The 16539-nt window shown below is 41.7% G+C and overlaps 2 protein-coding genes across 2 annotated transcripts in view; both read left to right on the top strand.

Annotated features, from left to right (window-relative positions):
* Nucleotides 1-6577, top strand: part of KCNJ10 (potassium inwardly rectifying channel subfamily J member 10) — a 30898-nt gene extending 24321 nt beyond the window's left edge. Inside the window, exon 2 of the mRNA XM_033093604.1 lies at nucleotides 2292-6577. Within this exon, the coding sequence (XP_032949495.1) occupies nucleotides 2292-3431 (1140 nt within the window). The 3' untranslated portion in view covers nucleotides 3432-6577. The remainder of the gene's footprint in view (nucleotides 1-2291) is intronic.
* A 5371-nt stretch (nucleotides 6578-11948) lies between these two features.
* Nucleotides 11949-14889, top strand: PIGM (phosphatidylinositol glycan anchor biosynthesis class M). Its single transcript, XM_033094152.1, has one exon. The coding sequence runs from the start codon at nucleotides 12889-12891 to the stop codon at nucleotides 14158-14160; it is 1272 nt and encodes a 423-aa protein (XP_032950043.1). The 5' UTR covers nucleotides 11949-12888; the 3' UTR covers nucleotides 14161-14889.
* The last annotated feature ends 1650 nt before the right edge of the window (nucleotides 14890-16539 follow it).

Here is a 16539-nt window from a genome sequence, read left to right on the forward strand (position 1 = left end):
CTGCCCCCAACCTTGCATTTGTGATTCATCTCATTTGTGTCATTCACATAATTGATGGCCATGCGTTCTATAATTTTGAATAAAATTAGTGTTAAGAACTTTGAATAGGATAAGGCCAAAGAGAAAGCTCTCTGGTACATCACTAAAAAACTGATTCCAGGCTACCACAACCTGCTCACCAGTACCATTGTTTTTCTATTTTTATTTTTAATTAGAGTAGCATTCTGTTTATTTTTCTCTGACATATCCCCAAGGACATAATGAGAGATCTTGTCAAAACTCTTGCTTAGATATGCTATATCTATTGCATTTCTCTGATGTGTCAATTTGGTAACCTTGACATAGAAGGAAATTAGGTTAGTTTGATGTGACTTATTCTTATTAACCTCATGCTGGGTCTTACTGTTAACTAACTACCTTTCCCCACTCTGCCCACATACTGACAGTCTTACTGTTACATTATAGAATCTTGCCTAGGATCAATAGCTCACTTTGTCTGTAGTTTGTGAAACGTATCTCATTTTTCTTATTGAAAATTATGTTCACTCATTCACAACTTTCCAGCACTTCCTCTGTTCTCTAACAGTTCCTCAAAATCTCTTATAGAGGTTTCACATCTTTCAAGAGTTTGAGGATCAAATGAGAAGGCATGTGAATGTGTGAACTTTGAAATGGTATATAAATGCAGGCATTATAGTGGTTGTTTCTTAATATTACTATTACTACAGAGTACTGAATGGGCTTTACTTGGGATCTAAATAAAAAATCTTCAAACTTCATAATTACAGAGCTTTCCTTTTGCTCCAAAGTAGCTAAGGATATTGGGAAGTAGATGGTATCCAGGTCTGGCTGAGTAGTCTCACTCAGGCAAAAGTTCCAAGTGGGTGGGGGCTGATAAAATGGGCTCCTGGCTAACTCTGAACATTCTGTCTCATCCATTGTTGATCTCCAACTTAGTGCTTACTTGGGTGGGTATATGAATGGACCCAAATTATTTAGTGTTTTCCTGGTGTAAGGACATGGAGAAGATAGAGTTGGAGGCAGTGTGAAGAAAAATGATAAAATGCAATGGCTCAGACTTCTCAGAAGGGAGAATGTGAAGAGCCTCTCTGTTCTCCAAGGACCAAACTACCCAGAGGTCACCCTGCTCCTTCCCAGAAGATCTGGCCATCAGATCCAGAGTCAAAGGGCTCAAGTGATTAAAATTATTTCTATACTGGAAAACTACAAGTTACTCCTTGGGTAGGGGTGCCAAGCACCTTGTATTAAGTGAGCTGTCTCCTATTTCAGAGTCTTGTCCCACTTTCTACTATCAGGACAAATAGCAATCCTGAATTGAAGCTTGTGCAGACATAGCCACTAACTAACATATACTCCTAACCCTCCTACTTCACTCAATCAGGACAGTTTTTCCACCTCCAACCTGGCATTTCTCCCAGTCCCTGGGAAAATACTCCAGTGTTGCCAGGAAGCTTCAGCATGTTGCTTCTCCACCACCATTGCTTATTTCTTCTTGCTATTTTTGTCCTGTCTGTTGCTCTTCCTAATACCACCCCAGACCCTAACCCAGAGCGAAGTTCCCCAGATGATGCAAATAGATGATGATGATGATGATGATGATGATGATGATAATACTAATACATAGTGATATGGGCTGGGTGCTTAGAGAACATCTTGAAGGGTAGAAGAACGGGCAGTTTCTGCTATTTTCTAAGCTAGATGAATATCTTAGTTTCATCAATGAGTATAGACTTGGGGCTAGGGGAAAGAATGGATAAATTAAGGGTATGTGTGTATTAAGCAGGGTTAGCCTGGAAGGATCTCAACAGGGTAGTCTTTCTTGCTGATGCCATTCATGAGGGTGAGGAGGGGTCTTATTTTAGAATTAGAGATATTCACAGAATTGGTTTTGTGGTAAATGGAGACCAGTAGAACTCTCTTTACTCTGGCCCTACATTCAAGAAACTGTGAACTTATTCCTCTTTCTTCTCTGCCTCTCCTAAGAATTACAAATACCTAATAGACAGTATTGCAATCATTTGCTCATTGAACACGTCTTTCTCAATAGGCTGCGAGTTCTTGGACAGCAAGGATGATGTTATTTTCATCTTTGACTTACCAGCATCTTGCACAGTGCCTGGCATATCACAAGTGCTCAAGAAATATTTGCTAATAAAAGAACAAATTAGTGGTACCAAAATGAATGTTATTTCTTCCTTCCCACGGGGTGATGGCTGGGAGTTGGCTGGATTCCTGCAATAACCTCCACTATACTGTCTTGCTCCCTCCAGATGACATCAGTTGCCAAGGTATATTACAGTCAAACCACTCAGACAGAAAGCCGGCCCCTAATGGGCCCAGGGATACGACGGCGGAGAGTCCTGACAAAAGACGGTCGCAGCAATGTGAAAATGGAGCACATTGCTGACAAGCGCTTCCTCTACCTCAAGGACCTGTGGACAACCTTCATTGACATGCAGTGGCGCTACAAGCTTCTGCTCTTCTCTGCCACTTTTGCAGGCACCTGGTTCCTCTTTGGTGTGGTGTGGTATCTGGTAGCTGTAGCCCATGGGGACCTGCTGGAGCTGGGCCCCCCAGCCAACCATACTCCCTGTGTGGTACAGGTGCACACACTCACTGGAGCCTTCCTCTTCTCCCTTGAATCCCAGACCACCATTGGCTATGGCTTCCGTTACATCAGTGAAGAGTGCCCACTGGCCATTGTGCTTCTGATTGCCCAGCTGGTGCTCACCACCATCCTGGAAATCTTCATCACAGGTACCTTCCTGGCAAAGATTGCTCGGCCCAAGAAGCGGGCTGAGACTATCCGTTTTAGCCAGCATGCAGTCATAGCTGCCCACAATGGGAAGCCCTGCCTTATGATCCGAGTCGCCAATATGCGTAAGAGCCTCCTCATTGGCTGCCAGGTGACAGGCAAACTGCTTCAGACCCACCAGACCAAGGAGGGCGAGAACATTCGGCTCAACCAGGTCAATGTGACTTTCCAAGTAGACACGGCCTCTGACAGCCCCTTCCTTATTCTACCCCTTACCTTCTACCATGTGGTAGATGACACCAGTCCCTTGAAAGACCTTCCCCTTCGCAGTGGTGAGGGTGACTTTGAGCTGGTGCTGATCCTAAGTGGGACAGTGGAATCTACCAGTGCCACCTGCCAAGTGCGCACCTCTTACCTGCCAGAGGAGATCCTTTGGGGCTATGAGTTCACACCTGCCATCTCGCTGTCAGCCAGTGGCAAATACATAGCTGACTTCAGTCTTTTTGACCAAGTTGTGAAAGTGGCCCCTCCTAGTGGCCTTCGTGACAGCACTCTACGCTATGGAGACCCCGAAAAGCTCAAGCTGGAGGAGTCATTAAGGGAACAAGCTGAGAAGGAGGGGAGTGCCCTTAGTGTGCGCATTAGCAATGTCTGATAGGTTGGTTTCCCACCTCCTTATCCCTCTGGTTTCATTTCTTTTTTGGCACCCTGGGTGAGAATATTACCCCGGCTTACTGGAGAGTTCTAGAAACACCTATTCCCTATTCCCTTTCCTTTAAGCCAGTGGTCTGTGGGTAGTCACCTCACCCCACTTTTACCGTATTTTACATACCTCCCTTAAGCCAGGATAGGGAAAGGGGAGGGAAGATTAGGCTGAAGTGGCTTAGAGGCCTCAGCAATGCTTGGAGACTCATATTAGGAAGACCATGCAGTTGGATGGATAGATTCCCCTCTACTTCCCACCACCAGGAGAAAGTTTGGTGACTTGTGGCTAGAGTCCCCTCCCTCTCTAACTTTCCACCTAGCAAGTTCCCTAAGGCCAGACTCTTTGATGGTCCCTTTGGGGTCTGTGCCCTCAGAAATATAGGAATCTGGGATCAATTTACCCTTGGGGTCTCTACCAACCCCTATTCAAAGAAGTCAGGGCTTTTCATGGTGAGTTTCTGTTAGCAACTCCAGACTATAACCTAGTTCCTTGGTCACCACTATTTTCCTCTTTCTAGTTTTGAAAGTGAACCCTCTCTTAGCATACCCAGTTTTCTCATCGATGCCTCTGCTCTCAGAGAATCGGGTTGACCAAGGAAATAGAAAACCTATAGTCACAACCACCACACCTGCACCCATCCTGGATTCTGAACTTCAGTGTAGAGTGACCAATGCAGAGCTGTTGTCCAAACCCGTGAACCTGTCCTCCAGGATGCCCTTGGAGGATTGGTTTCCCTGTGTCCACTGAATGGGACGACCCTCGTCAATATGTTCCCCTGGAAAAAGTCCAGTGCCTAGATCCCATGAAAAGGTTTGGAAATGGTGTTACAGATTACATTGCCCCTGGCTTCTCTTCTTTTCTGCCCAGCCCACTCTTCCCTGAACCCCAAAACTTCAGAGGAAGGCGAGGGGTGGGGGGACGGGAGGGGAAATCCAAGGGCCTCCCTTTGTTAACACTGTTCAACTAAAAGTGGACTCACAGGGCACAAAGTTCCCAGGAAAGTTACATCAACCCCACCAAGTGGGATGAATAATTTATCAGATTTCTGGACTGCTGTACACAGAGCCTCTGGGAATTGGCGATGCTTTGTTAAGGTTTAGGCAGAGGCAGAACTCTGTGGCTGGCAAACACTATTCTACTTGTTACCCCTCCCAGTGCCCTCTGAAAAGTGCCAGCTGTTTCATTAGGCAATGTTGGGAGGGAAGGAAATTATACCTCCTGATTAATTAACCATGGTCTCCCTCAGCGATTCCTGAGACTTGGTATAAAATGAATATCAGTCTCATCTCTACTCTCCTTCGCCATGAGGCCAGTTTCAGGCAAGTTAAAAGGCATACTTTAAGAGATCAGACTCAGTCCATTCCTTGTTCCCTGGCAGGGACTGTGGTAGGGGTCAGGAGAGGTGTATGGGCACCAGAACCTTCTCAAAAGCCCAAAATCCCAAGAGTGCTTCCTGGTCTCATTTATATATCAAGGAACTCCCACCACCATACCCCAAAGTGGTTCAGCAGACAGTCTCTGTATGAATCAAGTGGCAGTTTATTTAAGGTGGACTCAGCCAATTGTTACAAGCCACACACTTATATAGAATGTGTACATGCATCTGTGTGCAGAGCCTTGCAGAGAAACAAAATTTTAAGGCTGGAACCATGGTTACCACTTACTACCTACAACTGCACAAGATCCTCTTATATTGATCTCTCCTTGAACTCTAATTATACCTTGAAAATGAAGACCCTTTATTTTCCATTTATTGTAAACCCCACCATTACTCTCTAGTTCTTAGGAAAGCAAGAACCAGAAAAACTTGAAAATCTTAAACAGAGAACAAAAGGTAAAGAGCCAGCTTCTGGACCCTCAACTTTATTCAACATTAAACTTACCTGATTTCTTTCAATGTGTAAGGATAAAAAGTACTGCAGTATTTGTGTATGTCATTTATCCATTAGCAAGTTATCCTCCTTCTAGTTTCTTCTGCACACAGCTGCTTCCCTTCTGAGGGAATTACTCTCTTCCCATCCCCTGATGTCTATTCAGATTTTCCTCACATTCTTGGATAACAAAATGAGAACATTTTCTGACTTACCCTTTTTGATTCTCCTCCATGTTCCAGACTTTACTCTAAATTGCACTTTAAATCATACTGTCCTTTCACTTCAACCTGGCTTATTCTCCCATAAGCCCCATCCCTCACTGTCAACCCTAAATGGCTTTTTAGACCACAGACCTCATCTTCTCTAAACTGAAATCCTCTTTCAGGCTATCAAATAGGCTTTAGAAGGAGCCAAGTCTGGTAAAAAAAACAGGGTCCCTGACCGAATTAACATGGACTTGACATGTCAGGAGCACTAGGCACAAATGTTCAGGGGGGAGATTTCAGAGAATAGGCTAAACAACTGATGAGGGCAAAACAAAAGATGAGAAAGGGTACTACTGAGGAATCTAGTGAAATCGATGACACCCTTGAGTCTTACTTGAGCTAGCAAACAAGAGTAGGTGGAAGCTTGGGGAATTAGGATATGATATATATGAAAGGTTTATCTAAGAAGAAACAGATTATATCTATACCTATCTATATCTATAGATACAGAGATCTATCTATCATCTATCATCTATCTATCTATCTATCTATCTATCTATCTATCTATCTAATCTATCTATCAAGGGATGTATATAGATGTATATAGGACCAAATATACTGAATATACAGAAAGGAAGTGTTCAGAGATCTCGGCATTGGGGCAGATATCTTGCTGTGGTTTTGGGGTAGGACTCCCCAGATTTCCAAACTTACAACAAGTAATCCTGGTTTCAATATGGAAGTGAGATACCTGATAAAGGCTTTCAGGTTTGATGATAGGAAAATGAGTGGTGGAAGCTTCTCTTCAGAAATAAACAGTCATCCATTGAGACTTCCGATAAATCCTGTGCTGCTGATAGGACCAGGAAGATGGGAGACAAGAAGAGAAGGGAAACACTCCATCCCTGGAAATCTAGGAGAATCCTTATTTATGCTGTGTTCCCATCCCCAGAAATGTCTTGTCACTGTAGTACTTCTAAAAATTTTTAAATAAAAGCACCCTTCTATTTCCCTCTCTTGAAGTACACTGTATTTCCCTTCTTCCACAGGGGTGGGGCAACTGCAGCTCCAGCCCTTGGAGGCGATGGCTATTCAACTGAGAACCTGAACACTTTGTTGTGTGGAGGCACTGAAGGGGAGCTTCAACCCTAGAATTCATAGGCCAGGATGAAAGAGGTGTTGGGCCCTAGATAACTCCCAAGGCAGAAGCCCAGCCCTCTGTGAGGCTGCAAGCAGCCCAAAGAGAATGCTGTCTATGCTAGGGGAATCCCAAACCTGACATTTGGGCATGGGGCATGGTGCTTTGGCTTTGATGCTTCTGTATGAAAATGAATGGGGCTACCAGCTGCCCTAGCGGATGGTGCAGATACAGAAGAGGCTCCTGAAATCCCTGCTCTTGCTTCACTATTCCCCCAACCTCTGTCAGCTAGTAAGACTATCCAGGAATTTCCCTATGAGGCCTTAGCGGAGAAAAGAAGCCAGTTTTACTATTGCTACAAGCCAGGGACACTGCCCCCTCCCCAGGGCTGCTAACCTGGTCCTTTACCCCTGCTAGTTAACCTAGTTTATTTGTAAAATAACACACTAACTTTGCCGTAAAGTTATCAAGGGCCTCCAGGTTTAGTAACAGCCAACTCTACTGAGGCAAAAGTATCTAGGGATAGTTTTCCCATTCATTGCATTAAAGATTAAACCAGGTCAAATTTACCTAGGAAAAAGATGTGTGAGATTTTTTTTTTGTCAATTCAGAACAAGCTACTAAACAAAATGGACGAATCTCTGTTCTTCACTCTAGCTTCTTTTAGAAATCCAAACCAAGGCCTGAACTTACAAGCTTACCTATGGTAAAGGAGGCTAAATTAGGTTGTGCTGGAAGAACTTCTGATCATGTGACCAGGCTTCCCTTCATTGTTATTATCCATTCCCTTTACTCCTTTTCTGCACCTCCCTGCATTAACTTTAGGATCTTTTAGCAAATACCTTTCAAACTCAGTTTTAAAAGGACAATATATATATATATTTTTCAAAGACCCAGAAATCCAAAAATTCGCTCAGCTTAATCCAGGAAAGTCAAGTTGCTTTGGATCCCAGGCATTGAATCCCTTTTGGCATGTATCATGTCTTTGGATCCTTTTTGGCCAGTGACCATGCACCCAATTTTCCTTCCATGCTATCACGTAGACATTCTTTATATATCCTCAAGGTTCTATAAGCCTACTCATTTAATTGTTGGGCACTTCTTCCCCTAACTCTCAAAGAAATGGATTTCTTTTTAACTCATTTATGTCATTAGCCTGGAAAAGGCCTGGTTGTCAGTATCTAGCCCTGAATTCTCTCTGATGAGGAGCAATAGATCCCATAGTCACTGACTCTTGTTCCTCAGAAATGGAAGGATGGGGGCGGTGGGGGGGGGTGGAAATTGGGGCTCTTATCATCATCAATAAATACTTATCTACAATATTTGGGAAACACTAGTTTAGGGGTGAGTCATAAGACATACAATATAAATGATACATGAAATATGTAGTCCCTTAAAGTTTGAAGAAACTTACAAATTTGTAAGGAAAACAAGATAAAATGACAAGTACCATACACTAAGGGCCAGATATACCATTAACATGTTCCAGAGTGAGATCTCTTTGGAAAACATTTTATAGGAACAGACACTAGACAGGGAATGGTATCAATCTAAGAGCTCTGGTTTGAACACATTTGACATAAGAGGCAAGAAAAATGAGCAAATAGTGAGTTCCTGTTAGGTGGAAGGTACCATTTACATAACAAAAATATAGAAGACATGATACATGCCATAAAGGGACACAGAGTCTTACTGGGCTTTGCACATGCTATTCTTCTGTGGAACTCTCCCTATGACTTGCCAATCCCCAGCCTTGTTAACTCTTACTACCGTGTTTCCCTGAAAATAAGACCTAGCCGGACAATCAGCTCTAATGTGTCTTTTGGAGTAAAAATTAATATAAGACCCAGTATTATATTATTATTATATTATATATATTGTTATATTATATTTTACCGGGTCTCATATTAATTTTTGCTCCAGTCAGCATTAGAGCTGACTGTCCGCCTAGGTCTTACTTTCGGGGAAACACGGTACACCCATCTTAAAAGCTATGATTGTACCCTGCATCCTTCTTTCATAGTATTTACCACAGCTGCAATTTTACATTACTTGTGAATTTATTTGACTAATGTCTGCCTCACTCAGACATTAAGAGCTATGTGAATGGGGTACATGTCAGTGTTTGGTCACCAGGAACCTAGTGACCAAGGTGACCAAGGTGACCAAGCTTGGCACTTAGCGCAATACCTGACAAAAGGAAAGGAAGAGGAAGGAAGGAACTTGCCTAAAGTTCACACAGCTAGTATGCAGTGCAGTTGGTATAATTGCTAAATAACAATAAAAGATTTAGATAACAAATATGTTATCTAAAGGCATAATTGTTAAAAAATAGAATAGACAATAAACACTGTTTGGGGAAGGGAGAGAGCATTTCTACTCACTAAGATCTGGAAAGAGTTTACAGAGGAATTGAGATCTAAGCTCAGCATTAAAGGACAAATAGTATTTAAATAAGTGAAGAGAAATACAATTCTTTGTAGGCAGTACAGCATGAGCAAAAGTATTATAGGAAGAAAGCACAGGCATATTTAAGGGATGGTTAATAAACCTAGAACTGAGGTCTTTATAGGTGAATAGGTTGACAAGGTAGGACAATGGCAGGATTAAATGTCAGGCTAGTTTATTATTTTTTTTATAGGCAGTTGGGAGCTATTGAAGATGTCTGAGGAAGGATAGAATCTAATTAGTGTTTCTAAATATCAATCTGGCAGTAGAATATAAAGACAGGAGACACTAAACCAGTAAAGAGACTTGCAAAAGATTGGGGGAAAGGTAACTGTCACAGATCCTAGAATAGTATAGGTGTTCAATTCATATTAAATCGAGTTGTTGAAGGTCTGGAGTAAGGATGCTGAGCATGAAAAGAATTAGAAGCAAATTCAAAAGAAATGACAAAGTAGGAAATATAAGCAAGATTTAGAAAAAAAAGAAAATGAATTAGTCAGGGTTCCAGCACGAAACAGATGACACACTCAAAGGGCTAACTGGACATGGTTTAATGAAGGGATTATTTACAAAGGTGTGGCTGGGGTTAATAAATCAACAAGGATAGTGAAGCATCCAGGGACTCACAACAGTAGGAAGACTTTACCAGTCTTAAACCGAAAGAGATAGTTATTAGAACCTGGTGAGAATTGTAGCCAAGGGAGAGGGCTTTAGCTTCAGCAGAAGCTATGGCCTTAGGTAGAGGAATGCAGCCATTAACAAAGATCTGCTAGTGCCTCCCATTGGCCTATTTTAATGGGAAAGCAGAACCCATAGAATTAACCATGTACAGCACAGCACAAAAATATGGAGAGGATCTGGAAAGGCAATGAGAGCATATACAGCACAGTAACCAAGGTCAATGTTCTGGCTAAGAATGCTGGGGATGAACTATTCATGTCTGTGTGTTTTCCCTATCCATTGGATCTAAAAGAATGAAAACCTAGAGGCAGACAACAAAAGGGGGCATTAGGAAGAACAAGAGGTAATGAACAATTGAGTATATGAAACAATGTAGTTCTTTCAGGGAGAGGTGAGAAGACAGAATCCCTAAACACAATGCAAAAAGCTCAATATGGGGTCCTGAGACTCTGTGATACTTCTCTCTCACCTAGAAAGTAATGAAAATCAGACCTCACTGTCCAATTTATTTTTCTGGACTCCAGTCCCTTCTGCACACCCATAACTACTATCTACATCTCACTCCTTTGACTTCAGTGATCCAAGCTTAGTTTCTTTTGATTAGTTGTTTCCCTATCTGCCCAAATTAAGTGCATCTCACCTCTTTACTAGGTCAGCTCTCAAGGGACAAATTGGCTGAGGCCTTTCTGCCATACCACCTAAACCAACCCAGCCAGGAGAACCCTTACTTAGTTAATCCTCAGACCTCCCATATCCTCTACTTTCTGGGACTAAGTCTCACTTTTCTGGCAGAGGAAAAGAATAAATCAGAGACAGAGTCACAGAGAGACTATCAGAAAGATTCAGACAAGAGATCAATGAGAGCAGGCAGAAATTATAATTCAACATCAACATTTTATTTGCAAGTTAGCCAAATAGTGGTTAAGAACATGCTGGGCCAGAAGACCTGCTTTTGAGTTGCAGCTCTGTCACTAGTTCACTATGTCACTTAGGAACATTACTTAATATCCATAAGCCTTGATTTCTTCATTTGTAAAAGTGAGAATATCTACCATACATGATAAGTATTTAGCACATTACAAATAATTCCTCAACAAAGCTGGCTATTAGAAATCATTACCAGCATTATTATTTTTTAAATGGTGATGTGTTGCCACTGTATATATGGCTATTGTACTATAAAAAAAAGGTTAAAAGTTATTAGCAATATAAGGCATATAATTACACCAACGTACATAAAAGGACAAAGATATCAGAATATGAAAATGGAATGTAAAAGATTAACATGATTCCTCCAAAGGATAAATACAAAGTGTATGATGGATGAATGAAGGGTAGACATGGGAGCTGCATGTTCAGACTGGATGGAATCTTCTACTCTCCTTATGCTAGTTTAAAAGACTTCCCCTAGGAAACAGGCTCAATCTGTAAAATTAACTAAATCAGTATTTACTGAAAATTTACCATGTGCCTAAGGCTACAATAAATATGAGTAACTGAAAAAAATTGAGGCTGAGATATAATCTCTAACCTCAAAAACTCTACAATCTCATTGATAGGGTTATGAATACAATCTAAAATAAATTATAAAATTCTACAATGACAATGATAAGTGTACTATGTGCCCACAGAAAGAGCTAATAGGTTGGAGTGTTTGGTGAGAAATTCATGGAAGTAGGGTTGAAGTGAGGTTGGTGAAGGGGGCAGAACTTTAGCTAAGTAAAGGATATTTGAAAGAGAAAAAGACTGGGAGTTGGGAGCATTCCAAGGATGCCACTCTAGAGATATTTTGGTAATAGGAACATAGAAAATCAATTCAACTGTTACTGAATGCCTACTGTAGTTCTAGTAATGTGTTAGATGCTGAGGTACAGAAAAGAACAAGATAAATCTATTCTCAAAGAAGTCAGGATCCTGATGGGAAATTAGGAAAAGAGAAACAAAAAAACCAGTTGTCACAAAGCAATGTGACAAATGTTATAATAAAGGGATGGTCATTCCAAAAAGGAGTTTTGGAGCTTGGGACGGCAAACACTGGACAGGACTTTTATGTATCAAGGCAGGGTCTTCTGTGTGAGTGATTTTCTAGAGCTTAGAGCCTCTTTGCCCTTGTCCATCTATCCTCAGTTAGTGGAGAGGACTGGCATCTAAATCATACTGCCTGGTGAAAAAATGAGCTGAGAGCCAGGATATGCCTTTAGGAGTTAACACTTGAGCCTATGCCTGAAGGATTAAATAGGTGAAGGATTAAGAAGTGACTGGGGAGGCGAAGGCAACCTTGACAGAAGGAATAGCAAAAACAATGGCACAGCGGCATGAGAGCCTGACAGTTTACAAACGCTATGAAGCTTCCCTGTCCTCCTTCCCATCCCTCTACCTAGCGTTGCCTAGTTAAATTCGAATTTAGAGAAACAACTAATAATTTCAAAATACGAGTAAGTATGTCCCAAATACTACATGGGACGTTCACACTCTGGGCTCCTTTCAATTCGTCCTAGCCCGTCCAGGGGGCCACAAACCCCAGGGATTTACTCGCGAGCTGGCGAAGTAAAGCATGAGAAAATATCACAGGTTTAGTTTTATTTCACTCTTATATTTTTTACGCTTTGGTCTCCTGCCCATGCCTGAGGGATATATTTCGCAGCTCGTTCCATTACAGGGGTCTAGCTCCGCCAAATGGAGTGGGGCAAAGGGGAAAAAGGGGTTCACCCACACAAGAAACCCACTCTCCGCTCCGTAAAACGCCAGCCAGTGGGGTACTTCCGGCAAAGCGGAAGTTGCCTTTCCAAAGGACAGGAAGTCCCGCCCCTCCGGAGGAGGAGCGAAAGCGAAGAAGGTAGTTCTCCCACTGGGATGACTGAGAATCCCTCGTGGCGCCCGCGATCAGAAGCAGCGCGGTGACGGGGCTTCAGGTCGTAAGTGCTCACCGGCAGTTGTTTCGGTTGGCAGCGTGACTGGTGGGAGATGCGCCGGCAACCTGAGGGGAGAAGCCGGAGCTAAAGTTAGCGTTTGGAAGGCAGTTTGGAGCTGGGGCAGAGCTGCTGTCGCGCAGTCAGGTCATGGGCCCGAACAAGCATTGGGGAGAATGGTTCCTGAGCCTGCGGGTGCTCCGCGTCGGAGTGTTTGGTGTGGCCTTCCTTGTCCGAGTCGCTCTGGTTTTCTACGGGGTCTTCCAGGACCGGACCCTGCTCGTGAGATACACAGACATCGACTACCAGGTCTTCACGGACGCTGCGCGTTTCGTCACGAAGGGACGCTCCCCATATCTGAGGGCCACCTACCGTTACACTCCACTGTTGGGGTGGCTCCTCACTCCCAACATCTACCTCAGTGAACTCTTTGGAAAGTTAGTCTTCATCAGCTGCGACCTCCTCACCGCTTTCCTCATATACCGCCTGCTGCTTCTTAAGGGGCTAGGTGGACGCCAGGCTTGCGGTTACTGTGTCTTTTGGCTTCTTAACCCTCTCCCTATGGCGGTATCCAGCCGAGGCAATGCGGACTCGATCATCGCTTCCCTGGTGATTATGGCCCTGTACCTAATAGAAAAAAGACTCGTCGCATGTGCCGCTGTATTCTATGGTTTCGCAGTACATATGAAGATGTATCCGGTTACATATATCCTACCCATAGCCCTCCACTTGCTTGCAGAACGCGACAATGAAGAAAGCCTCTGTCAATCCCGGTATTCGTTCCAAGCTCGTTTTTATGAATTCCTGAAGAGGCTGTGTAATCGGGCTGTGCTACTCTTTGTAGCAGTTGCTGGACTAACATTTTTTGCCCTAAGCTTTGGTTTTTACTATAAATACGGTTGGGAATTTTTGGAGCACACCTACCTTTATCACCTTACTAGGCGGGATATCCGTCACAACTTTTCTCCATACTTCTACATGCTGTATTTGACTGCAGAGAGCAAATGGAGTTTTTCCCTGGGAATTGCTGCATTTCTACCACAGTTCATCTTGCTTTCAGCCGTGTCTTTCGCGTATTATAGAGACCTTGTCTTTTGTTGTTTTCTTCATACCTCCATTTTTGTGACTTTTAACAAAGTCTGCACCTCCCAGTACTTTCTTTGGTACCTCTGCTTACTGCCCCTTGTGATGCCACAAGTGAGAATGCCTTGGAAAAGAGCTTTAGTTCTCTTAATGTTATGGTTTATAGGGCAGGTCTTATGGCTGGCTCCTGCATATGTTCTTGAGTTTAAAGGAAAGAACACCTTTCTGTTTATCTGGTTAGCTGGTTTGTTCTTCCTTTTTATCAATTGCTCCATCCTAATTCAAATTATTTCCCATTACAAAGAGGAACCTCTGACAGAGAGACTCAAATATGACTAATATATGCTCCAGTTCTTCTGCCACTTCTATTTACATTCTGACTGTTCTTAATGGACTAGAAGAGAGCTTCAGAAAAATTTTCAAACATCCTAAGCACTCTAGTGAAAGTTCAGTTTGGAGCATAAAACCCTGTTCCAACAGAAGTTAAAATGAATATTTGCCTTACAAAGGGGCTTAATAATTGAGGTCTACCCTTTATGAAATCTTAGGACTCATTTATCTGGGACATGATGGGAAGTAAAGTTTACTTGTTTGAAAATGAAAGGGCTGATGAAACTATCAGACGCTTAAAGGTTTTTATAGAAAAATACAGAAATATAGTCAGAGACAAGGTATAAGCCAGCATTTGTTCCAGTTATGCTATGCTATTGTCTGAAGCTGTCTTATATTTTACTCCCCACTTTTTCTTGCTAAAGCTTTCCTGATAGCCGAAAACTCACAAAATGTTCCTAAAGTACAGCTTTTAGATATAAAGTGTTAAATAATACTACACACTGTGCTTAGGTTGGAAAAGTTTATTCTGTATTAAAAGTGGGGGCTTATAAGATAAAGAATACAAAGAAGTTAAATTGTAATCATGTTTCATGTATTTGTTTTGTAACTACTTAGTCCCAGTGGTATTAAAATAACATTTGGATTAAATTTATTTATTTATTTATTTTTAAAGATTTTATTGGGGAAGGGGAACAGGACTTTAATGGGGAACAGTGTATATTTCCAGGACTTCTTATTGGGGAACAGTGGTGTGTTTTTCCCAGGACTCTCATCAGCTCCACCCAAGTCAAGTTGTTCTCCTTTCCATCTTAGGTGTGGAGGGCACAGCTCAGCTCCAGGTCCAGTTGCTGTTGTTAGTTGCAGGGGGCGCAGCCCACCATCCCTTGCGAGAGTCAAACTGGCAACCTTGTGGTTGAGAGCATGTGCTCCAACCAACTGAGCCATCTGGCCACCCGGGAACTCAGTGGCAGCTCATTGATTTCATTCTAATTGCAGAGGGCGCAGCTCACTGGCCCATGTTGGAATCGAACTGGCAGCCCGGTTGCCCAGAGCCCACCCGCGCTCTAACCAACTGAGCCACCCGTTCGCCCCAAGAGGATTAAATTTAAATTCATCCATCTTTAACTTTGAGTTATTATATATTTTAAAATAGTATCTTGCTTTTGATGTTTGAGGTCCACAAACTATTAGGACATTTTAGTGTTCTCTTATACTCCTTTGTTTTTAATTTTCTGATTATTAAAAAAATATTTTTCATCTAGAATTTAACTTAATCAAGTGTTATTTGTGTTGTAAAAATGAACATTAGATTTTAGGTGATTAAAAAAAATTGTTACTAAGGCATTTCACAGCTTAAAAGTGCCCCACTTATGAAAATTCCATGATAGAGACCTGCATGTGGGAGGCTCCTGAAAAGCATAAGAAGCATCCTAAATATCCATTAGTCTTCTAGACCAGGAAATTGAGGGAGAAGTTGTGGAAATGAGCCTTTGCTGATCCATTTTCCTTATTACTTTAATATTTCTCGGATAAAAGCTTTCTGAGTTTCAACCAAACAACCTAAAAAATATATATATATTTTTTAACATAGCCCATTAGGTTGGGGATTCCGTAACACTCTAAACTGCGTAGCAATATATAAGTTTGATTTTATGGTTGTGATTTTAAAAGATGAGTAATTTAACAACATTGTTCTTTCACAGTAAAAAAAAAGTAGTATATTTCGTGTCAGGTCAGGCCTAAAAAAGCCTTTAAGAACAAGATGTTTCTGTAGGCTGGTCGTAATTAAGAATGCCTATTACTGGCAGCATTTTGATGGATATCTTTGGGACCTGCCATTAGAAAGAAGGGAAGAATGGGTAGCTTTGCATGGGTTGCTGTTTGGGTAAAAATAGCAGAGACAATTAATTGTTGAGGACAGTGATCTTTCTTATAACATCTAGTCTCATATCCCACATTAGTTATTATCTTGAGGGCTCTCTATATTTGACTGTTCACTAGTGGCCTTCCAGCCTTGGCATTCTTACCTTTTTTTCCCCCATTCTTTCATAATAGTAATTAAAAACTGGTTTTTAGTAGAACTGACGGGGCAAGGGGTGGGAAACAGAAATAGAATTCCAACATCTCGATATAATTGTCTTTTTGGTATTCATGGCTATTTTTTTTAATAGTCATAAGTATATTTACTTATTAATATTTTTGTTTTTTTACTTTGACATTTTATGTTGTGGGTTACTCTTCATACTTATATTAAATTGCTGAATAATATTTCATCACATGGATATTTACCTTGTAAATGCATCATTCTTCCACTGTTAGACCTTTAAGATTGCTTGTCATTTTTAATATTCTAAGACCTTAAACATTTTCCATTTTTTAGATCAT

This window comes from Rhinolophus ferrumequinum, chromosome 22, assembly GCF_004115265.2.
Source record: "Rhinolophus ferrumequinum isolate MPI-CBG mRhiFer1 chromosome 22, mRhiFer1_v1.p, whole genome shotgun sequence".
In the NCBI taxonomy this organism is placed as follows: domain Eukaryota; kingdom Metazoa; phylum Chordata; class Mammalia; order Chiroptera; family Rhinolophidae; genus Rhinolophus; species Rhinolophus ferrumequinum.

Bases quoted from the DNA above. Each gene is read 5' to 3' on its own strand.
- PIGM (XM_033094152.1), top strand. From the start codon at position 12,889: ATGGGCCCGAACAAGCATTGGGGAGAATGGTTCCTGAGCCTGCGGGTG.